This window comes from Geotrypetes seraphini, chromosome 3 (assembly GCF_902459505.1).
Source record: "Geotrypetes seraphini chromosome 3, aGeoSer1.1, whole genome shotgun sequence".
Lineage (NCBI taxonomy): Eukaryota > Metazoa > Chordata > Amphibia > Gymnophiona > Dermophiidae > Geotrypetes > Geotrypetes seraphini.
Window position 1 is genome coordinate 15324968 of NC_047086.1, and position 22543 is coordinate 15347510.

The following is a 22543-nucleotide window of genomic DNA, read 5'->3' on the forward strand; positions in this document are numbered from 1 at the left end:
CTTTGATTCCGATACAGTATGATAGATGTTTTTATTTAGTCTTCTAAAGTTATTTGGATTTTTTAAAATTGGTATCATTTTTATCTTTCCTGTGGATGAGGTGGGGGATCAGCTGACTGAGTAGGCCATAAGAACTTCATCTGCTTCCTGTTCCTTTTAAGTTTCTAATTCAATTAGAAGCTTTTATAAGTTTTCCTTTACAGATACCGCCATTTCTCATTTAGCTTCTATGACTGGGGAGTTAATTCAGAGCTTCAGTAACTCGTTGTATTATATTGTACTGTGTTGTATACACTCATTGTATTGTATTGTTTTGTCTTGTATTGTATGTTGACTTATTGTATTGTATTGTGACCTTGTTATTCGCTGAATGTCCAGCCTTCTTACAGTGTGAACCGCCTAGAAGTCACCTGACTATGGCGGTATAGAAAAATAAAGTTATTATTATTATTATTAGATTAAATATCCATCTATGTACTTATAGTATTATAGTTTCTGCAGGTCATGTAGTCAACTTTCTTTGTATTATTTGTGAGTTCACCCTTTCGTTTTCCAAGTGGGGGGTAGCCTGCTGTTTCCTCCATGTTGCTACTCCCCCTAAATGTTTCTTTATTTGCTAAAGTGTTACATTACATTAGAGATTTCTATTCCGCAATTGCCTTGCGGTTCAAGGCGGATTACAAAAGAATTACAAAAAAGTATTACAAGAAGATATCTGGTAATTTCTAGAGGAGATAAAGAGTAGATGAGGTTGCTTTGGGGAATCGGGAAGGTATTGGGAAGTGGGAAGGAGCTAGCGGTATTAAGTCGTTTGCAGGAATTTCTTGAAAAGTAGCGTCTTTATTTCTTTTATGAATGTTTTGTCATCTGGGGTCATAATTAGTAGATTGGAGATTTGGTTGTCGAGTTTTGCTGCTTGTGTGGCTAGGAGGCCATCATATAGCTTTTTCCGTTCGACTTCTTTGATTTAGGGGTGCGTGAATGGAGTGTGGGTTTTCCTATGTCTAGTTGAGGTAGTTTGGATGAGGCGGTTGTTCTGTGAAGAGTATCATCTTTATTCCTTTCTTGCACTCTTTGGTGTCCTTTTCTCAGAAGGGAGTTCCACCACATTGGGGCCATCACTGAGAACATCCTTTTCCTGACACTTTTGTATTTGATGTCTCTGAAGGAGGGTATTTCCAGTAGATATTCTTGGCTCGCGCATAGGGCACAAATTGGTTTATGGTTGTTGGTTCTGAAACAGAAATGATTTTGCAGCGGTAGCCCTTGGCTGCAACGTTCTGTGGGGTACCCATGCATGAACTCAACCAGTGGGTGTCGTAAGGGCTTTCTGAGCGGCGTCCTCCGCCCTACCTTGTCTTTGGAGCTTTGGGCTTGGAAATAAGACTCACGTTCTATGGTGCAAGTGCTGACACAGTGGACCTTCTTTTGTCTTTTCCTGATTCTCTGTTTCCCTTTCTCTTCCTTGCCCTTATTAGCAGTTTGAGCACGTTCTGAAGAGACACTTCTTACCTGGAGCAGTTGTTAATCTTCAGAGCTAGTGTGAGAAAGGGAAGAAGTATCACAGTGCAATTCTATAATAAGGATGTTGTACAAGATTGATAAATTTGAACATGTTACCAGACATTATATTTCACTCGAAACTCCATTCTCAACCAGTACATTGCAATAGAAACTTTTACTGATGGTTTATTTCAGTCTTAATCACATGGTACCTAAGTATTTATGTGACTGTGTAGAACTTTATGTTCCTGCGAGACAATTGAGATCTTCTACACAGGCAAGTTTGTCTGTTCCTTCTCTGAAAAGCTTATATTATGAAAATACAAGGAAAAGTGTGGACCTGTGGAGTGGAACAAGTTACCTGTCAATTTACGCCATCTGAGAAACCTGCAGAAATTTAAGAAAATGTTAAAGTAACATTTGTTTTGCTTATGAAACATGGTACTGCGTGATATTGTAATAATTGAAGTAACTGCTGGAAAGATATTTGCTCTGTAACGTGAAATGTGCTACTAATGTGTTGGACATAGAACAGCAGACTCTATTTACTAGTGGAGTTTGTATGTATTTTTATTGTGTATGTACACTTTGGATAAAGGCGGACTAGAAATAAACTAAAAGCAAAAATTTATATTCACCTCACAGCTGTACAGTGCCTCAATTTTACCATTCTTTTGGTTTCGGGAACAAATTGTGATCCTCCTTTCCTTGTGTCTCTCCCTGCCCAGAGATTGCATACAGCACTAGGGATATCCCTAGTCTAGCAGTAGTCGCTCTTAGCGTTACCCTTATCTTCCACTGCCAATTCCAGACTTCGCTCCTTTCATCTAGCTGCCCCCTATGCCTGGAATAAATTAACCGAGTTTGTCCATCAAGCCCCTTCCCTTGTTCAAAAGCAGACTGAAAACCCATCTTTTTATAATAATAATAACTTTATTGTTTTATTACACCATAACCAAAAGTTCTAGGCGGTTTACACTAAAAAGAGCTGGACAATCAGCGAAATACAATAATACAGTAAAAAAATACAAATATTTGTAAAATAGAATTTCAATAATAAAACGCTCATTAGGTAATAAACTTATCGAACAAAGTGGTCTTAATTAACAGCAATAGGATAACATATCTTGCTGAATACATTTACCTAACCTAGATTGTTGCCTACCAGCTTGAAATGCTAGGGTCCTATCTAAGAAGGTCTTATATCTACACCCATTAATTTTTGGATAAGCAAATAAGCAGAAGTTTCTAGTTTCTCTTGATGGTCTATGCAACACAAAATGGGGAAAAAGGTAAGCTGGAGACAATCCCGATATCAGCTTAAAGCAGATACAGGAAAATTTGAATAATACTCTTGCCTCCAAAGGCAGCCAATGAAGTAAACGATAATATGGACTAATATGGTCGTTCTTTTTTTAAGATAAGAAAAAGAAATCCCTAAAGGGTATATACCACAGAAAAATACCAAAAATCAATCGAACAGCTTTCAATCCTTAACCCTACTCCTCTGCCCTCCAACCCAGCCAGCAGGTTAACCGTTCCACTTAATTGTATCCATGACATCCTGTTTCTCAGTTTAGATTGCAATCTCTTTGGAGCAGGGACTGTCTTCTTCTTTGTGGCTCTATACAGTGTCTGGTAGCGCTATAGAAATAATTTGTAGTAGTAGATGCTTGGCAGGCTAGAGCTGGATGCAGCAAGGCAAATTGTTTAATTTGAGTTTTGTGCCCTTAGGTTAAAATACCAAGGAAAAACATCAATCCTCAGGAAATTAAAACTTGAAATTTACACAGAGGCTGAAAGACGCTATCATTTCTCCACAAATGCCAGTAATTTGTTGGATTGATTTTGGGGTTTTTTTTCTTTTTAACTCATGTGGTTAACACTGCAGTTAATATATTATTTATTAGTCATGATTTAAAAAAATTTATACAGCCAATAAAATGAATTGCCCCTACCCTGCACCTTGCCAGCTTCCTTGTACCTTCCAAGTTGCTTATACAATAGTGGCAGCACAGCGTCTATACCCTGCCTGCTCTGGAAGTTCTCTCTAACTCATCCCGTCCTCCTCTGCCGCAATTTCCTGTTTTCTCAAAAGTGTGAGGGATCAGAGGAAGCCTCCAGAGCAGGCAGCATAGAGACACTGAACTGCTGTTGCTTTCTAAGCAACTTGAAAGCTACAGGGTTGGTGAGGGAGCCGAGAGGAAGAGAGATTGGACTGGGGAATGGGGTAGGAGAGGAGTGATGAAGAGATGTTGGACCAGTGACAGAGGGAAGGGAGGGAAAGATGTTGGACTGGGGGGAGCAGATGAGTAGAGAGGGAGAGCGATGTTGGGATACAGGTGGAGGGGGCAGAATGGAGGAAGGAGAGAGGGAGATATCTTGGACCCTTGGGACAGATATTGGGCTAGGGAGGGAGAAAGAGATTGACACAAGGCAAAAATGAGATGCTGACAGGCTGGCTGGCGGATAAGAAACAGAGAGTGGAAGTAAATGGACAATACTTGGACTAGAAAAGCGTCATCAGTGGAGTGCCACAGGGTTCGGTGCTTAGGCCCATGCTCTTCAACATATTTATAAACGATCTGGAAATTGGCACGATGAGTGAGGTGATTGAATTTGCAGATGATACTAAGTTATTCAGAGTAGTGAAGACACAGGAGGATCTGCAACGTGACATAAACATGCTTGAGAAATGGGCAGCGACTTGGCAAATGAGGTTCAACATGGATAAGTGTAAGGTGATGCATGTCAGTAACAAAAATCTTATACACGAATACAGGATGTCTAGGACGGTTCTTGGAGACACCCCCCAGGAAAGAGACTTAGGAGTACTGGTCGACAATTCGATGAAGCCATCCACGCAATGCACGGCGGTGGCGAAAAGGGCAAACAGAATGCTAGGAATGATAAGGAAGGGGATCACAAACAGATCAGAGAAGGTTATCATGCCGCTGTACCTGGCCATGGTACGCCCTCACCTGGAATAATGCATCCAGCACTGGTCGCCGACAATGAAGAAGGACACGGTACGACTCGAAAGGGTCCAGAGAAGAGTGACTAAAATGGTTAAGGGGATGAAGGAGTTGCCGTACAGTGAGAGATTGGAGAAACTGGGCTTCTTCTCCCTTGAAAAGAGGAGACATGATCGAAACATTCAAGGTAGATAAAGACAGGTTGTTCACCCTCTCCAAGGTAGAGAGAGCGAAAGAGCATTCTCTATAGTTAAAAGGGGATAGATTCTGTACAAATGTAAGGAAGTTCTTCTTCACCCAGAGAGTGGTAGAAAACTGGAATGCTCTTCCGGAAGCTATCATGAGGGGCATAGAGAGGGTGGATAGGGACAGATTCTTCAGACTGAAGGGGACAACAAGTACGAGGGGGCATTCGGAGAAACTGAAGGGAGATAGGTTCAAAACAAATGCAAGGAAGTTTTTTTTCACCCAAAGGGTCGTGGACACTTGGAATGCGCTACCGGAGGAAGTGATCAGGCAGAGTACGGTACAGGGATTCAAACAGGGATTGGACGGATTCATGAGGGATAAAGGGATCGTGGGATACTGAGAGAGGTGCTGGGATGTAACACAGGTATAGAAAGCTAACCAGGTAATAAGTATAGAAACCCAACAGGTCGTGCATGTGCAAGACCGGAGGGTTAGGACTACGATGGGAAGATAGGACTTCAATGAGAAACCAAGGTGGCAAGGGAGCCCCTTCTGGTGATTCAGACAGGTCGTGACCTGTTTGGGCCGCCGCGGGAGCGGACTGCCGGGCAGGATGGACCTATGGTCTGACCCGGCGGAGGCACTGCTTATGTTCTTATGTTATAGGGGAAAACATCCTCCAGGGATTCAAGACAAAGTTAGACAAGTTCCTGATGAACCAGAACGTACACAGGTAGGGCTGGTCTCAGTTAGGGCACTGGTCTTTGACCTAGGGGTCGCCGTGGGAGTGGACTGCTGGGCACAATGGACCACTGATCTGACCCAGCAGTGGCAATTCTTATGTTCACTCTCTACTCCCATTCCCCCTCCCCCGGAACTCCACTTGTGTCAGGTATGTCTCTCCTAACTGTATCCTTCTCCTTTACTACCAACTCCAGACTCTGTCCCTTCTATCTTGCTGCACCGTTTATCTGGAACAAACTGCCTGAGTCGGTATATCAGGCTCCATCTGTGGCACTGTTCATATCCAGGCTAAAAGACCACTTTTTTGATAATTCTTTTAACTCCTAACTCCAAACCACTTGTAAAATATTCATGTCTATTTTGTCACTCCCTCTGTGGTTTCTTGCCCCAACCATCCTGTTTGTCTGATAAAATTATAAGCTCTATCGAACAGGGATTGTATCTTCATGGTTAATATATTGTACAACGCTGTGTGTGTCTGGCAATGCTATAGAAATTATAAGTAGTAGCCCCTGAGTCAGGTCAGTTCTATATTTTGGATGGACTCTGATCCTGGATGTGTGGCGGGTAGGGAGAGGAGAGGTAGAGATCAAGCTTTGCAGGTTGTTATCCAATTGCAGATGTTCCTGGGCCAAAAGGCTTTGGTACCAAGCATCATAAAAGATCTTCATGATTGATTTAAAAATGTATATCCTGCCTATCCTTACATACATAAGTTATTAATACATGGACAGGCAGATTGAAATGGTATAAAACGCAGTAGCAAGATTTCTGTGGGGGGAAAATCAAGGTAATAATAAATAATAATAATAATAACTTTATTTTGTATACCGCAGTACCACAAACAGTTCAGAGCGGTTTACAGTGTAAGAGACTGTACATTTACAGCGAAGATACAATGAGGACTGTACATATTCAGTGAAGGTGTTATACAGCGAAAAACAATGTAGATTTACCATGCAGGAGATTGTACATATACAGCAGAGATATTTATATAGTGGAGAAAGCAGTGCGAGAGACTTATAGAGCCAAATGCAATGTAAGGGACAGAATAATGCGGTGAAGCGATTTACTATGCAATAGTTGTTATATATCCTTAAGTCCTACAGTTCCTTTCGTTACAATCAAGAGCAAAGCAGTGTACAAAACCAATGCAGGGTGGTGAATGTCAAGAAAAGCAACCAGTATGGTGATGGGGGGGGTTCGAGAAATTTGTCGTAGAGGAAAGATTTGAGAGATTTCCTGAAGGATGAGTAAGATGGGGCAGATGAGATGAGGGTGGTCAGGCAGTTTGTCCATCTGCCCAGGGCCGCCATCAGAAATTTCTGGGCCCCTTACTGAGCAATCCTATTGGACCCCCCCACGCACCCCTTCCCCCCCTTTTGTCCGGGGGGGGTGCTATCAGGAAATCGGCAGGGGACAAAAAAAAGTATGACAGCAGTGTTTATTGTTTATTGTTGTGCACAGCAGAAGCATAATACAGGAATTTGTGCTATGGTGGCCTAGGACCAATGTTCCCTCTAAGGATTGATGAGGTGTGTGCAAAAAAAAATATGCATGAGCGACAAGTTACATACTCCACAAATTTATGAGCAGGCGCGGAGGACGCATTTTTAAATAAATGTAGTTTATCCTTGTACTCCTTATGTAATTTTAATCATCTATGGATATGTTTGTATGTTTATTGTTCAAATGGTTTTATTTATTTCCCCAAATTTATTTTTGTTATACCCATTGAAAATATTTGATATTGCGTTTAAATCAAAATCTCAATAAACTTGAAATGAGTGCCCGTGAGATTGTGGGAGGGTTAAATACTCAAAACTTAGAAGAATAACAATTTACTTAAAGTTTTTGCTACGCCAGCTTTCTGGTATCTTTACATACAGTGGCGTACCTAGCATATGTAACACCCGGGGCCCATCATTTTTTGGCACTCCCCCCCCCCATCTGTAAGAAAAACATAATTTTTAGTAACAAACTACACATCACACATGAGTACCTAGGAAAAGGCAGCATCTTACATATTGCAGTGAGCAGTACATCAATACACCCATTGTAAAACTAAACAAGCCAGACCAGCACAGATCAATCCTACAACGTCAATCCTAACAGAAAACCATGTCTTTCGAACACACAGAACACAGAAAACACCTTCGCCTAATATGGAATATGTCATCATAAACAAACCCCTCCCCCTTTTACAAAACTGTAGTGTGGATTTTAGCCACGGTGGTAACAGCCCTGACGCTCATAGAATTCTGAGCATCAGAGCTGCTACCACCACGGCTGGCGCTAAAAAACGCTCCACAGTTTTGTAAAAGGGGGGATAAAATAGAAATACACAGTTTCAACGTTCTAGCTCAGGGGTGCCCAAACTTTTTGGGCTTGCGAGCTACTTTAAAATGACCAAGTCAAAATGATCTACCAACAATAAAATTAAAAAACACAAAGCACACTATACGCTGAGAAAATGTTAATTATCATTCCTATTCTGGGTTTTTTCAAAAGAGGTCAAGGCAGATGACTCTATGCATTGTCACCTCAGTAACAACCATACAAAAATAGACAAATATACCCCCCATCCTTTTTATTAAACCACAATAGCAGTTTTTAGCACAGGGAACTGCGCTAAATGCCCAGTGCTGCTCTCGACGCTCATAGGCTCCCTGCATTAAAAAACACTATTGCGATTTAGTAAAAGGGGGCCATAGTGCAAAATATAGACAGCATATATAAATTCAGACACATTTTGATCACTAAATTGAAAATAAAATCATTTTCCTACCTTTGTTTGGTAATTTCATCTGGTTGCACTTTATTCTTCTGACTGTGCATCCTATATTTCTTCCCTTCTTTCAGCCTCCTGTATGCTTCCTCTCCTCCAGACCTCATTCCCTCCCCCAACTTTTTCTTTCTTTCTCTATGTCTGTCTTTCTCTGATTCTGTGCCCCATTTTTTTTGCTTTGTTTCTGGTTCCCTGTCCCCCCCCCCCTTCTTTCTTTTTTTCTTTCTTCCTTCCTTCCTCCGTGCTCCATTTTATGCTTTTTTTCTGGCTCCCTGTCCCCCCCCAAACATACCTTCTTTCTTTCTTCCTTCCTGCCTCCCCCATGCCACCACCGCCGCGGAATAGGCTGCTGCCGCTGCCGCAATCGGAAACAGGCCGAAATCTCCCTGCTTCTCTTCTGCACGGGGCCGATCAACTCTCGCCGCCGGACGTCAATTCTAACGTCGGAAAGGGCGTTCCGGGCAGCCAGGCAGCGATTGGCTAGCCAGAACGTCCTCTCGACGTCAGAATTGACGTCGGCCCAGCAGGGAAGAGAAGCAGGGAGATCAAAAGACATGGTGTCGGCCTGATCCCCGATGGCAGCAGTGAGAAGGGAAGGGAAGCAGGTTGGGCACCACTGCTCTAGACGAGCCGCGAGCCGCACTCTAAGGAGAACAGTTGACTGCCCCCCCTTGGTACGCCACTGGAGCAGCAGCGTGTCTGGCCGACTCATTCGTTCAAAGCCGCGGGTGGTGGCTCCTTGCGAGATCCGCGCCTGCGTCTGAAGCCTCTCTGATGGTGTGACATCAGAGAGGCTTCCAATGCAGGAGTGGATAGCGCAAGGAGCCGCCAACCCGCGGCTTTGAACGAACGAGTCGGCTGCTGCTCCAAAAGGAACAGAATGATCGCCTCCAGATCATGGGCCGCAAATAAAACCTGGAGAGCCACACGCGGGCCGCGTGTTTGAGACCGCTGCCTTAGAGGGAACACTGCCTAGGACCCTGGGGGAGCCCGGGCCCCCTGTCACCTCCGGGCCCCTGAATGCAGGACTGGTAGTACTGCCCTGATGGCGGCCCTGCATCTGCCAGCTTGGTACGAGAGAGTTCTGTTGAGGAATCTTTTGTAGGTGCAGACGAATGCCACCCCGCTACTGGCTCCCGATTGAAAACAGGGTGAAATCTTAATTTTGTTGCTGACACACAAAATCGTTCATCTCTCGGAACCGCAATATCTAGCGGCCAGACCAGCTCAAGCCAAGAATACCTGCTGGAAATACTCGCCTTCAGAGACATCAGATACAAAAACGTCAGGACAAGAATGTTCTCGGTGATGGCTCCAAAGTGGTGGAGCTCCCTTTCAAAGGAATTAAACTAGAAAAGAACTTAAATCGGAGAGCAACAAGACCTTCCTTTTTGCCAAAGATACTGAATGAAGTGACTCCTTGTCAAATGACCCCTTCGAAAGCTACTATCTTTAAGCTCTCGTCCCTGTATAGTTAGGAAACTGTCCCCTTGTATGCTGCTATCAGTATCTTCTCTTCCTTTTATAGTTCTTTTCAACTCTGTAATCCCTGTCTTTAGCTTCATGTCCTCTCCCTACACTGTGAATGTCCCGTTCTAAGCTACGGGATAGAAATATTAAAAAAATAAATTTTCCTATTTCCAGATATATGTCCCCTCAAGAACTTTTCAAAAACTTTAGGATTACTATCTGAAAGATTCCAGAGCCTAACATTCCTCCATTTCAGAAGATTTACTAGAAAAAATTGCAGAAAGATCTTGGAGGATAAGGAAGCGTTGGATGTATCTGCTTTGTTGGAATCATCTGATATAGAACTTTCTGGGTGAGCAACGATGTTGGTTTCCTTTGTCTTTTGTCAAGATAAAGAAATGGTGGTGTAATTATATCAATTAGCCTTTTTCTGGCGCCACTCTGCTCATTTAAAGACACTTACATTGTTTTTAGTCTTCAATTGTTTCTTGAGACCATAGCATTCAACTGGATCCTCAAGGAAGGCGTATTCGCCGAAAAACGGATCGTGTAGGGTCTGGTAGGACTACACATGTGGACTATTATATCTGTATTTATTTGTGTTTTTTGGAAAGAAGAAATAAATAAATCATCTTTTTAGAACATCATCATCCACAGTCTTTTGTTTTTATCGTAATTATATTACAATCTTAAACAGGTCTCCTATTTAGGAGAAAGGATATATATATATACTAGTCTTTAAGCCTGTTAAATTAACGGGTGCTAGAAAGCAGCCCCCTTTCCCTCTCCCCCTCCAATTCCTCCCTGACTGTCTCACCCCCTTCTGTCTTCCCCCCAAGCAAAGCTGTCTGCCTCCCAGCATACCCCTCCCCCAAAGCAGCCCCCTTTCCCTCTCCCCCTCCAGTTCCTCCCTGACTGTCTCTCCCCCTTCTGTCTTCCCCTTCAAGCAAAGCTGTCTACCTCCCAGCATACCCCTCCCCCAAAGCAGCCCCCTTTCCGTCTCCCCCTCCACTTCCCTGAGCAGTAGTAATTTTTTTTTACCTTATAGCAGCCGCTGGATACCTCCTGCCGTTCCTCTAAGCAAAGCAGCACCACAACTGACACTCTCCTGCCACTACTAACAGGGGACAAACTGCCGGCGCCGCCTTTCTGAAACCGCAACCGCCACTCTCCTGCCGGTCCTCTAGGCGCAACGCCGCTGTTGAAAACCGCCACTCTCCTGCCGGTCCTCTAGGCGCAACTAATAGGGGACGGACAAACGCAGCCGCATGCGCCTGAAGCCGACCGCCGTTGAAAGAGCTGCACGCGCCACCAGCCATCGCATGCGCCGTGAGGTGTCAAGTAGAATAGTGCCACAGAAGCTCACCTCAATGGCTACCCAACATAGAACCATCCAGTGTGCCAGTGATTTGGGCATCAACACTGAATATTTCTGGTACCTAGATAACTTCTAGACCTGCCCTGACTCCATCCTTGGACTGCACAGGTGCTTTGGGATAGTCACGATTTGAAGTATGTCTCTGAAAACTGGGTATGGCCTGGTCAGCAGGACTTAGGTCGGTAAGAGCCTTTGCTGCCCAGATAAGGCCTGCTGGATATGGACTCAAAATATAACTGACCAAATCCTAACGAGCTCTCATTATTCTTTGAAGGGGGAAGGTGGAAGAAGGGTTGGGAGAGGGAAGCCTAATTTAAAAGCTTTGTTTGGTAAACTTTGAAACACGTCTGTAGTTTGACGGAGAGTGAGGTTGCTAAACAGATGGGTCAAGAAGGGCAACTGAGAGGTCAAGCAGGGTTTTCGGAATGTTAATTTTCAGGCACTAGTGTGTCAATAGTTTCAGAACAGAGTGCTTTTTCTTTTCAAGCGCTGGGGGAGAGGGAGGGAGCCCCTTGCATAAAGATGCGTGCGGCTAAAACCTTGACCCATGAATTAATGTGGGAGACGCTAATGGCAAAAGATGAATTCTTGTCTTAAGTCAGATATAGTCACAGCTATTACTTTTTCAAGGTAAAAATCAAATCAATCAGCTGGGCTCTCCCTGGTCTCTTTTAAAGGAGCTGTTGCTGTCTGGTATGCCGGAGATTGATGTGCAGGACTGGATAAGGAATACAGAATACACGAGTGGTTACGAAAGGGATGACCCAGTTATTCAGGTACAACTCTTCTATTGCTGGGTATGTGTGTGGGGGAGTGGGGAAGGGAAATGAACTGGGCTGGTTTGTATCCCCTTGGCTCAGTTTATTTACTTACATTCCATCTGTATCCAAGGCAAATAGCAGTATAACATGCCCAAAAGGTCAATTGCGATCGACCAGTAGATCGCAAAGGCAATGCGAGTCGATCGCGAAGCCCAGGATGGGCTCCGCGATCGACTCGCGTTGCCTTTGTGTTCTCCCTGCTTCCCCGATGCTGTAACAGGCCAGCAGCGACTGCAGAAGTGCCGGACACACCAGCCTCCTCCCCCGACGTCAATTCTGACATCGGAGAGGAAGTTCCAAGCCAGCCAATCGTTGCCTGGCTGGCCCAGAACTTCTTCCCTGATGTCAGAATAGATGTCAGGGGGAAGGCTGGTGGGCCCGGCGCTTCTGCCTTGACCTCTTTGAAATAAATCCCCGAATATAAATGATAATTAACATTTTCTCTATGTATTTTGTGCTTTGTGTTTTTTAAAATTTTATTCTTTGTAGATCATTTTGACTTGGTCATTTTAAAAGTGGCTCGCAAGCCAAAAAAGTGTGGGCATCCCTGACATACACAGTTAAAAATACAAACAAAACACAATATCCAGGCCAACAAAAATGTTAAGGAATCCAGATGTTAAAGCCTTGAGGGGCTGCTGTTATCAAACAAAATAGATGCCACTTAATGTAAGTTTTCTTCTATTGGTTCTGTGGTCTGTCAGAGGAATGGGTGTGTATTAGAGAATGACACGGGGACAAATTTTTCCCAATCACCGTGGGAACTCATTTTCCTGTCCTGTCCCCGTGAGTTCTATTCCTGTCCCTGCCCTATTCCTGTAAGCTCCTTCCTCATCTGCACAAGCCTCAAATGCTTTAACATCGTAAGTGTTCGACGCTTGTGCGGTTAAGGCAGAGCTTACATGAATGGAGGAGGGACAGCGACAAAACTCACGGGGATGGGATGGGGAACTTGAATTCCTGCGAAGACGGGGATATTTGACCCCATGTCATTCTCTACACTGCACCACTCTAGAAATCACAATGTAGTAAAAGTGAGCCAAGTATAGGACAATGAAGCCATTGTGACATCACTGATGAGGTTGGCTCTTATTGGTGGAATGAGGCATTATGATGTCACAATGCTAGCTCTGGTGATCAGAGGCTGGACCTTTTCACACTATTTAGTTATTCAGTTTTCTGTACTGTTCTCCCAAGTAGAGAATGGCACGGGGACAAATTTTTCCCTATCCCCACGGGAACTCATTTTCTTGTCCCGTCCTGGCGAGTTCTTTTCCTGTCCCTGCCCCATTCCTGCAAGCTCCGTCCTCATCTGCACAAGCCTCAAACACTTCCAAGTCATAAATGTCCGAAGCTTGTGTGGTTAAGGCAGAGTTTACAGGAATGGGACAGCGACAAAACTCATTGGGACAGGACGGGGAAATTGAGTTCCTGCGGGGATGGGGACAAATTTGTCCCCGTGTCATTCTCTAGTGTGTATCTACTGCCCTGTGGGAGGCATCTACCGTATTTTCACGTAGATAACGCGCACCCATGTAAAACGCGCACACGGGTATAGCGCGCGGGAAACCGAAATATATGTAAAAAAAATTTTTTATACCGCGCACACCCGTATACCGCGCATGCTGCCCCGACTCTCCCGTCGCCGCCCGACTCTCCTTTCGCCCGCCCCGACTCTCCTTTCGCCCGCCCCGACTCTCCTTTCGCCCGCCCCGACTCTCCTTTCGCCCGCCCCGACTCTCCTTTCGCCCGCCCCAACTCTCCTCTCCTCCAACTCTCCTCTCCCCCTTGAAGTCCTGTCCCCACCCTGAAAGCCTGATGCCCCCCCCTCCGACGTCCGATTCACCCCTCCGCAGGACCGTTCGCACCCCCCACCCCGAAGGACCGCTCACAGCCTCCCGACCCCCCCCCCCACCCATCATGTAGAAGCTCCTACCGGTGTCCTGCTGTTTCCTCTTGGCGGTCCCGGCCCTTCTGTGAGCCCTGCGCCTGCGCTGCTTCTTCTGACGTCAGAGAAAGGGCGGGACCGCCGGAAGAGGAAACAGCAGGACACCGGTAGGAGCTTCTACATGATGGGTGGGGGGGGGGTCGGGAGGCTGTGGGGGTGCGAGCGGTCCTTCAGGGTAGGGGTGTGGGTGGGAGTGCGTGCGAGCGGTCCTTCGGGGTGGGGGTGCGGGTGCGTGTGCGTGCGAGCGGTCCTTCGGGGTGGGGGTGCGAGCAGTCCTGCGGGGGGGTGAATCGGACGTCGGGGGGGGGAACTATGTAAAAAAAAAGTTGTAACGCGCTCACGCGTATAACGCGCAAGGTTATGCACGGTTTGTAAAATCGTGTATAACGCGCGCGTTATATGCGTGAAAATACTGTAGTCACAAGTCCACCTCAGCAGAAGTAGCACCACAGCCCAAGGTTCAGGGTCTTTATGTAAGATCAGCTTAGTAATGGCTTTAATAAGCCCTGCTGGAGTTCTTGGCAGCTTCTTTCCCTTTTCTGCAAGCTCAGGTTTAAATGTGATGTCCAAATATGATTTAACAAACTTTTTAATCTATATATATATATTTTTTTTGCCTAGTGGTTTTGGGAAGTCGTGCAAGAGCTGACGCAAGAGGAGCGTATTTTGCTTTTGCAGTTTGTAACCGGCAGGTGAGAGAGAGATCATTGTGTTTGCCTCTTTTTGTGATCATTAATCACTCTGGTAAAAAAAAAAAACAACTTTACACCAGAAAATCTAACAATGTTGTTACAGAAATACAATTTTGTTTCCTTTTTCATCAGAGGTGCTTAGGAAAGCAGCCGTAATATGATGATAAATCAAATATCTAAGTCTGTTTCTGCTTGTGGGGTGTATCGACACTAGGATGGCCTGCTGTCGCTGGCTTTCTCATATCTGTGATTAATTAGTCTAACTGAGATTAACAGAATGTGGTGTCTGGGAGGAATTTCAATGGAATTCTTGATTAATTTGTGCATTCGTCTGTTACCGAGTGATCAGAATTCAGAGTAACACAACTACGGTTAGTATGTTACTCTGAAATGTACCATGAATTATTTAAAGCATGTGTAGGCAGAATATTCAGCCTATAAGCAGTAAACAAAGTATATTTATTTATTAAACATTTGACATTATCCGTTGTTCATAATGCTGGATTGTGGATGCAGTGTTCACAGCGCCCCCTAGGGATGGCAGAAAAAATTCCAGGCATTCACATCAGTAATAGCAGTGGGTAGGACAGAGGGAGGACACATTTGCACATGTAAATGTATAGATTCAGTGACGTAGTAAGGGGGGGAGTGTCCATCCCAGGCACCCATCGCATGTCCGCACTCACCACCCCTTCCTCCACTGCAGCATGTGCGCACTGCTTCCCTTCTCTTGTACCTCTGTAATGTTCCTGTCGTGAGCTGCAACCCTCTATAGGTGCATCAAGCTACAGCTTCAAGGACTGATTTTCCCAGGCCACTGGATTAGTAGTGCTTTACTCTCCAAATACATCTCACAAGTGGTCTCCTCATCTGTTTACTACCTCCACCAGCTCTGGAAGATAAGGAACTACTTCATGGAATAAGACTTCAGCCAGCTACTCTGTGCCTTTGTCCTTACACCTGGACTACTGCAACACATTGTTCAACGGTCTAACAGCAAAAAAGCACCCAACGACTACAGCAAGTTCAAAACACAGCCGTCAGACTACTGAAAAACCTACAAGCCCATGACCCAATCTCTCCAGCACTGTTATTGGCTCACTGGTTGCCCATAACCAAACACTCCCATCTTCAAAGGCCTAGTGCTAGCATATAAATCCCTCTACAATATAGGGAAACACAAACTTCCTCTCTATGCTCCAAAGAGCGTTATGCTCTCAAAGACATGCTTTCCAGCTCCAAACAGCCCGGAAACGATCTTTCTCCTATTTCCTAACAAACCTCTGGAATAGCCTACATCCGCACATCAGATCCTTCAAAGGACTCCTAAACTTCAGAAAATCTATTAAAAAAACCAATTACCTCTTTAGCTAGCCCTCCCTCAACTTTAAACTACTAATATTATCCATTTAGTCATGTCCGACCCTTGGATACTCTGTAGGCCAATCCTTGCTGTGCTTCCCTGTTTTCCACGGCTTCTTTCAATTGCTTGATGTTCATTCCCTTGTCATTCTTGATGGTATCCAGCCAAAAGGCCTTTGGTTTCCTCTGCTTCCTTTTATCACTGACCATTCTGAGTAACACCTTCATTTCTAGTGAATTCGCCCTCATCACATGTCCAAAATAGATCAGTTTCTTGTCTTCCTGGGACAACTCTGAGTTTATATGATCAAGAACATCTTTGTTGGTGATCCTAGCTGTCTACCCTTACCCTATCTCACCGTATTGCCTCGGCGGCATTCTCCATGGACTGCGGCTTAAAGATTAGACACTTTGCTAATCTTTTGTGTATAAACTATGGCCGTGCATTAAACCACAGGGTGACTAAATCACTTGCCACATCCATGCCAGACTAGATAATTATTTGTAGATCTCGTGTGGTCAGACTATATCATGTATCCCCTTATTGTACACCTTACCTGTACCATTCACTTGATTCTAAATTGCCCTTATCCAAGATTCCACTAAAACTAATCAATGTTTATCCAATTTTGTGATGAAATAAGTTAGTTTAGTCATAACCCCTTGCAGTGTTCAGAAAGTAACCTCTTGTAACACTATGAATGTAATCTTTAACTTTTTCTGAACTCTTTGGAGAGGATGGGATATAATCCCAAATAAATAGCCAACACTCTGTGGGACTGTTACACCACTGCAGATTGCTGACTCCTTTGGTAAAACATGTGACCTGTCAGAAAAGTACCCTCCAGTTTTATAAGCCCCTACCTGAGCATGTAAAATGCTCTGTACGCATTCAATTCACTTATAAAATCCCATAGTGCATGGCTAAACTTTTTAATCAAGGAAGCAAAGAATATATCTCAAATGCCAACTCCAAAGGAATAACAACTAAAGCAAAAAACCGGAGTGGCATTTCAACACTGTGCTCAGACCAAAACACCGAGTCAAGCCCAAATGTTAAATGGCTGTAATAATGCTCTCAATTATTGCACAAAATTATATGCCAAATAGGTTTTCAAGTTTAAAGCACCTATCTGTTGACTTTAACAGTTAAAGAACTTCCTTCTTTATTGCTATGGGTCCTGACGCGTTTTGCGGCTGGCTGCCTCAGAAAACAGTCAAACTTCTAATGGAAAAGTGATCTGTAAAAAAACACGAGAAAACAGTTGCAATCCATTATAGTATACACTCACGAAAACTGGTTCATGTAAGATTTAAGTAAAGAAAAATCATGACAGCAGCAGGAGGTACCTATCCATCGATACAGCCGCTCTCCAAATTTGCAGACAAGAGTATTGCAACCGGTAACTCCTCTTTGTAGGTTCAGACCGGAAGTGACATCGCCCGCCGGACGCAGGACTTTTAAACGCTATCCACTGACACCAAACAAATTGGCAGGGCTCAAAGATGAAAACTACAAAGAGAAACTGAAAAAATGCAGTACTCCCCCGAAATTTGTGGGGGTTCCATTCCAGGAACTCCGTGAATTTTGAAAAACCGCAAATACGTTTTTTTTTCCTGTCAAGAGTCGGGAGAGAGCAGCTGGAGCGCCGGCAGGTGCAGAAAATCACTCCAGCAAGAGGGATATGAGTCTCGCGGGAGCTGGAAAAGGGCGGGTCTAGGAGGTGCGAGGTAGTGAATGGTGCAGTGCGTTGGCAAGGAGAAGGGTGGAGTCTTGGGCTGTTTTTTCTTTACTGGCAGGCTGCACTGTTCTTTCTGTGAATGAAGAGGTTGCCTTGCCGTTTTTTAAAAAAAATTTCTTACTTTCACTATGATTAGTATTACAGTATTATTATTAGGCTGGGCTAGAAGGTTGCAAGCATGGTTTTCGTTTCTCGCTTTTTGCCTGTGCATGTTTTTATTTTAAGCCTTTTACAAGCGTAGTTTAATTTGCGGTATGCTCCGACCGCCTCTTCCTGTTACTAAAATAAGGCTACACCAATCAGGAGCTGCTTTGACACGCAGCTCCTGATTGGTGTAGCCCGACTTTAGTACAGGAAGAGGCGGTTGGAGCATACCGCAAATTAATGAGTCCGCGAACCGCGAATTTGCGGGGAAACACTATAACAGATGTTCTCGAATGCGAGAGAAAAGTTCACCATTCCACCTCCTTATTTAATCCATATGGAATGACCGTCTCCCACCTGTAGATCCACTGCAGTTCCATGAAGTTGCCTCCCCGTGGTAAAACCGGCGCTTCCAACACAGTATATTTGAGATCTCCTAGCGTGTGTGCTTTCTCCCCACTCTGGATCTTGCTCAAATGTTCGCCTGTCCGGATCTTGATTGCCCCTACCGTATGACCCACATAAAACTTTTAAATCTACTTTTTCAAACTCTTTCTGGGCCCACAAGATTCCTCCTCCTCCTCTTAGTCTTCCAGCTATTTTCATGGCAAGGGCCAGTGCCCTGAGCCTTCTTTCACAGGCATTTTGCACCTACTTCAACCGCCTTCCCTCCTTCATACCGACCCTCATTCACACTTAGGGAAATTCTGCACTTACTCCCCCTTTTACAAAACCACAAAATTGGTTTTTAGTGCAGGCCAGTGTACTGAATGCTCTGCACTGCTCCTGACGCTCATAGAACTCTATGGGCTTCGGAAGCAGTGCAGAGCTTTTAGGTGCCAGCCAGCACTAAAAAAACGCTTTCGTGGTTTTGTAAAAGGGGGGAATTGTTCTATTGAGAAACTTGCAGAATTTTTCATATTATCATACTTGCAATCCTTTGGGTTGGGTTTTTTTCTTTAAATACCAGATTTTTTAGGCTTGGTGCAAAATTCCTCCAGGAATTCCTGGTTTTGGGGAATTTACCGCACTAGTCTGCAGAGGCTGAGATCTTAGAGCTTTAGGTAGTGCCAAATTCTTGCATCTGCAGTTCTTGCATATTTAATTGTGGTACAAGAATGTTTCAAGGGTTGTGGAGGAAAACTGCGGCAACTGAATGTGTCAGCGTTAATTGATAATAGCTGAGTCATCCCTCCTTTGATGATAGTAGATTGCGACCGTCAGCCTGTGCTCAAAGGCCCCAGTGTGGACCCATCCCTTATAGCAGTGGTCTCAAACTCACAGCCCGCCAGGTACTTTTTTGAGGCCCTTGGTATGCTACCATTGCTCTGGAACGTTGCCCGCCTCACTGCTGTAGCCTCACGCAAGCGCTTTCCTGCATCTGTACGCGATTGTGAGGTGGAGTGGAGAGGTACAATCGCGTACAGACGCAGGAAAGCGCTTGCGTGAGGCTACAGCAGTGAGGCGGGCAACGTTCCAGAACCTAAGGCAACCATTGGAGGCAGTGCCGCTTGTGCGTGTGTACGCAATCTCATGAACTCTCGTGAAATTCGGCACCTCTCCTGGCGGTGACTGTGTGATGTAAGATGGCGGTTGTGTCCGATGCTGGAGGAGGCGAGAGCTGAAGGCGGTTGCGGACGTGACCACCGGACACTTAAAGCACAAGTTTTCCAGGCACAAGTCAAATATTGATTCTCCCCTCTACAAAAACACCTAGAGGACTACACCAAAATCTTGCCTCACAGTTGATACTTTAGATTATCTTTTCAAAATCACAGGTCTCTGGAATGACCTTACTATCCCGCTGCGGAACCTGAGCTTCCTCCATTTATTCCGCAAGCAACTAAAAAACTGGCTCTTCTCTAACATGTAATTTCTTTTCCCTTACTTTTCCACTCGATTTATAAACTTATGTAAACCTTTTCCTACCCTTTCTCATTTTTAAGTTCTTGCAAACCGTGCCGAGCTCTACTTCCGTGGAGATGATGCGGTATATAAACTTAAGGTTTAGTTTAGTTTAGATTAGAATCTAAATCACAATTTTGGATGAGGTAAAACTCTTTATAGTTTATAAATCTTTTCTTAATTGCTTCTGATAATTTCAGCTATGCACAGCTGAAAGCAGTGCAGCATGCAAAAAGTGAAAAACTATCTAAACTTCACTTTCTGCATGTTATACTGTTTTCAGCTGTGTATAGCTGAAATGATCAGAAGCAATTAAGAAAAGATTTATAAACTATAAACTATAACGAGTTTTACCTCATACAATGTTGTCATTTCTTTAATAAGACATTAACTATTTTTTCTGAGGCCCTTCAAGTACCTACAAATTCAAAATGTGGCCCTGCAAAGGGGTTGAGTTTGAGACCACTGCCTTATAGGCTTCAGTGTACGGGTGGGGCAGATACTGTAACTTGGATTAGTCCCAGTCTGATAATGAGGTTCCTGGAGCAGAGCTCCTCAGGTTCTGGGCGTGAGGCGTGGCGAAGTTCCAAAAATGTATTTTTCCAACATGGGCAGCATGGCAGAAATTCCTGCCCCCCAACCAAAAATAAGTTTCAGTATGTAACAGGAACCAAAGTGGAAGGGAGAGATGGAAGATTTACCAGAAAATATGTTATTGTTTTTATTTTTATTATTAAAATAGGTCATCCAAAGTGTTGCACAAAAAACCCTAGACACAGAATCGCATTATTTACTTAAAAGTGCATAGGGAAAAGTATTTAGCTTAAATATCAACTAGAACTGGAGCTCATAAAAAGCCCAAATTTATTTTTTAATTCTAATCAACTCAGTTTTATTTGAAGCAATTAGGACTGCCTGAGAGACATGCACAAAAGTCTGTAGCTCTTGCTCTGTTCCTTAAAATCTTCTTAAACCCAGAAAAACTGCTCTCTTCTGATTTAGGCAAGTGAAAGCACCTTGAGGATCTACTCTCTAGAGGAGCGCAGGGAGAAGGGTGACATGATTGAGACATTTAAGTACGTCACAGGTCGTGTCGAGGTGGAAAATGACATATTCTTTCCTAAGGGACCTTCAGTCACAAGGGGGCACCCGCTCAAACTCAGAGGAGGGAGATTTGGTTGTGACACCAGGAAGTATTTCTTTACAGAAAGGGTGGTGAATCACTGGAACAAACTACCGGTGCAGGTGATCAAGGCCACTAGCGTGCTCGACTTCAAGAAGAAATGGGACATCCACGTGGGATCTCTACGTGGGTCAAGCAGCACTCTGACTTAATGGGGTGGGACAGTAGAGTGGGCAGACTTGGTGGGCTGTAGCCCTTTTCTGCCGTCATCTTTCTATGTTACATGAAATTTGGAGGCTATGATTAGTGAAATATCAATGCACTTTGGTTAAAGCCAGCAATCGGTTAAATAGTTTCAAATCTATGGAGGCTTTGTGATGGTGTATTAAAAACATGGGCCCCAAAGAAAAGTAATTGTTAACCCGGCAAGTCCATTAATATTTCTGTAAAAAAAATGAAACACCGTATAGCAAATTGTTCTCCCAAGCAAAGTAAAGCAGCCACCTTTTCTTAATAACCGAGTCTTTTCTTTTGTTCAGATGAAAAGTTGAAATGTGGTTTCACGGATTCTGCCTTTGCTTGACGGCACTTTGCATTCCTTGCTAGCAGCATATCCATTTTATTCTCTTTTAGTGCCACTTCACTGAAAATTCAAATAGTCTTTCCCTGACTGGAGACCGTAAAATTAATTCAATGGTTCCGGTAAAACAAATACTTTTATGATGGTGGCTTCAATGTTTCCTTGAAATCTTTGAGCAAAATCTTAAATGCCTTTCTCTTTGCAATTTTATTTAATCTCTGGTATGAGGAGAACTCGGCCTTTATTGGATGCATGTTTAAGGCAACTGGGCTGCATTTATAGATTTATAACATTCTCTGCTTTAATAATCTGAGGCCAAGGGACTCTCAAAATGATACACTAGAGCATTACAAGGTGCTGGTGTACTGCATTATTTGTGCTGGTTCTTTAAAAGGTTTCACTTTCTTGGTTGCTGAAGCCAGGCCTAGCTTAACCTATGGACTAGGTGAGACTCTGGCCCAGGGTGCCTGTACTAAAAGGCACCAAACACCCAGGGCTGTGACTTCGCCAGATGGCTTGAACACTCTCCAACTTCTCCCTCCTCTGACGCTGCTTCCCAGTCCCAAAAGGATGGGGCTTCATAGGCCAGTTGCCGTGAGAGGTGGAGGGGGTGGGGTCTAGCATCAACACCAAAGGAGGGAACTCCCTCTTCTCTCCTGACACTGCTGCTTGATACTGATGGTGGCCCTCACCCCTTGTGCCAGATGGCCTTTGAAGCCGCATCTTGTCGGGACCGGGCAGTAGTGTCAGAAGAGGGGGGGGGTGCAATAACCTTTTCGGTTGACCATGGCCACAGCTCAGAAAAGAGGCATCTCTGTGGTAATAATTGTTCAGATTGTTTGACAGTAACTTATTTGGTAACCTGAATTGTAACCAGTGCCAACTAGGACTCATGATAAAGGTGTTGATGCTAAAACACGCCCTGTGTTGAGTCCTGTTGGCTCACTACAACAAGAACATAAGAATAGCCTTACTGGGTCAGACCAATGGTCCATCAAGTCTCACGGTGGCCACTAGTACCTGGCCAAAACCCAAGGAGTAGCAACATTCCATGCTACCGATCCAGGGCAAGAAGTGGCTTCCCCCTTGACTTTCTCAATATCAGACTATGAACTTTTCCCTCCAGGAAATTGTCCAAACCTTTCTTAAAACCACCTACATTAACCGCTCTTACCACAA

General features: G+C 44.3%; 1 protein-coding gene across 4 annotated transcripts in view; it reads left to right on the plus strand.

Moving 5' to 3' along the window:
* Window positions 1-22543, plus strand: part of HACE1 (HECT domain and ankyrin repeat containing E3 ubiquitin protein ligase 1) — a 293187-nt gene that overhangs the window by 256715 nt on the left and 13929 nt on the right. For 3 of the 4 annotated variants that reach the window (XM_033937256.1, XM_033937255.1, XM_033937257.1), the window contains 2 exons: window positions 11725-11823; window positions 14438-14508. In XM_033937256.1, the coding sequence (XP_033793147.1) occupies window positions 11725-11823; window positions 14438-14508 (170 nt within the window). Of the gene's footprint in view, window positions 1-9843; window positions 10217-11724; window positions 11824-14437; window positions 14509-22543 lie in introns of those variants that run through there. The other variant, XM_033937258.1, reaches the window with a different exon arrangement.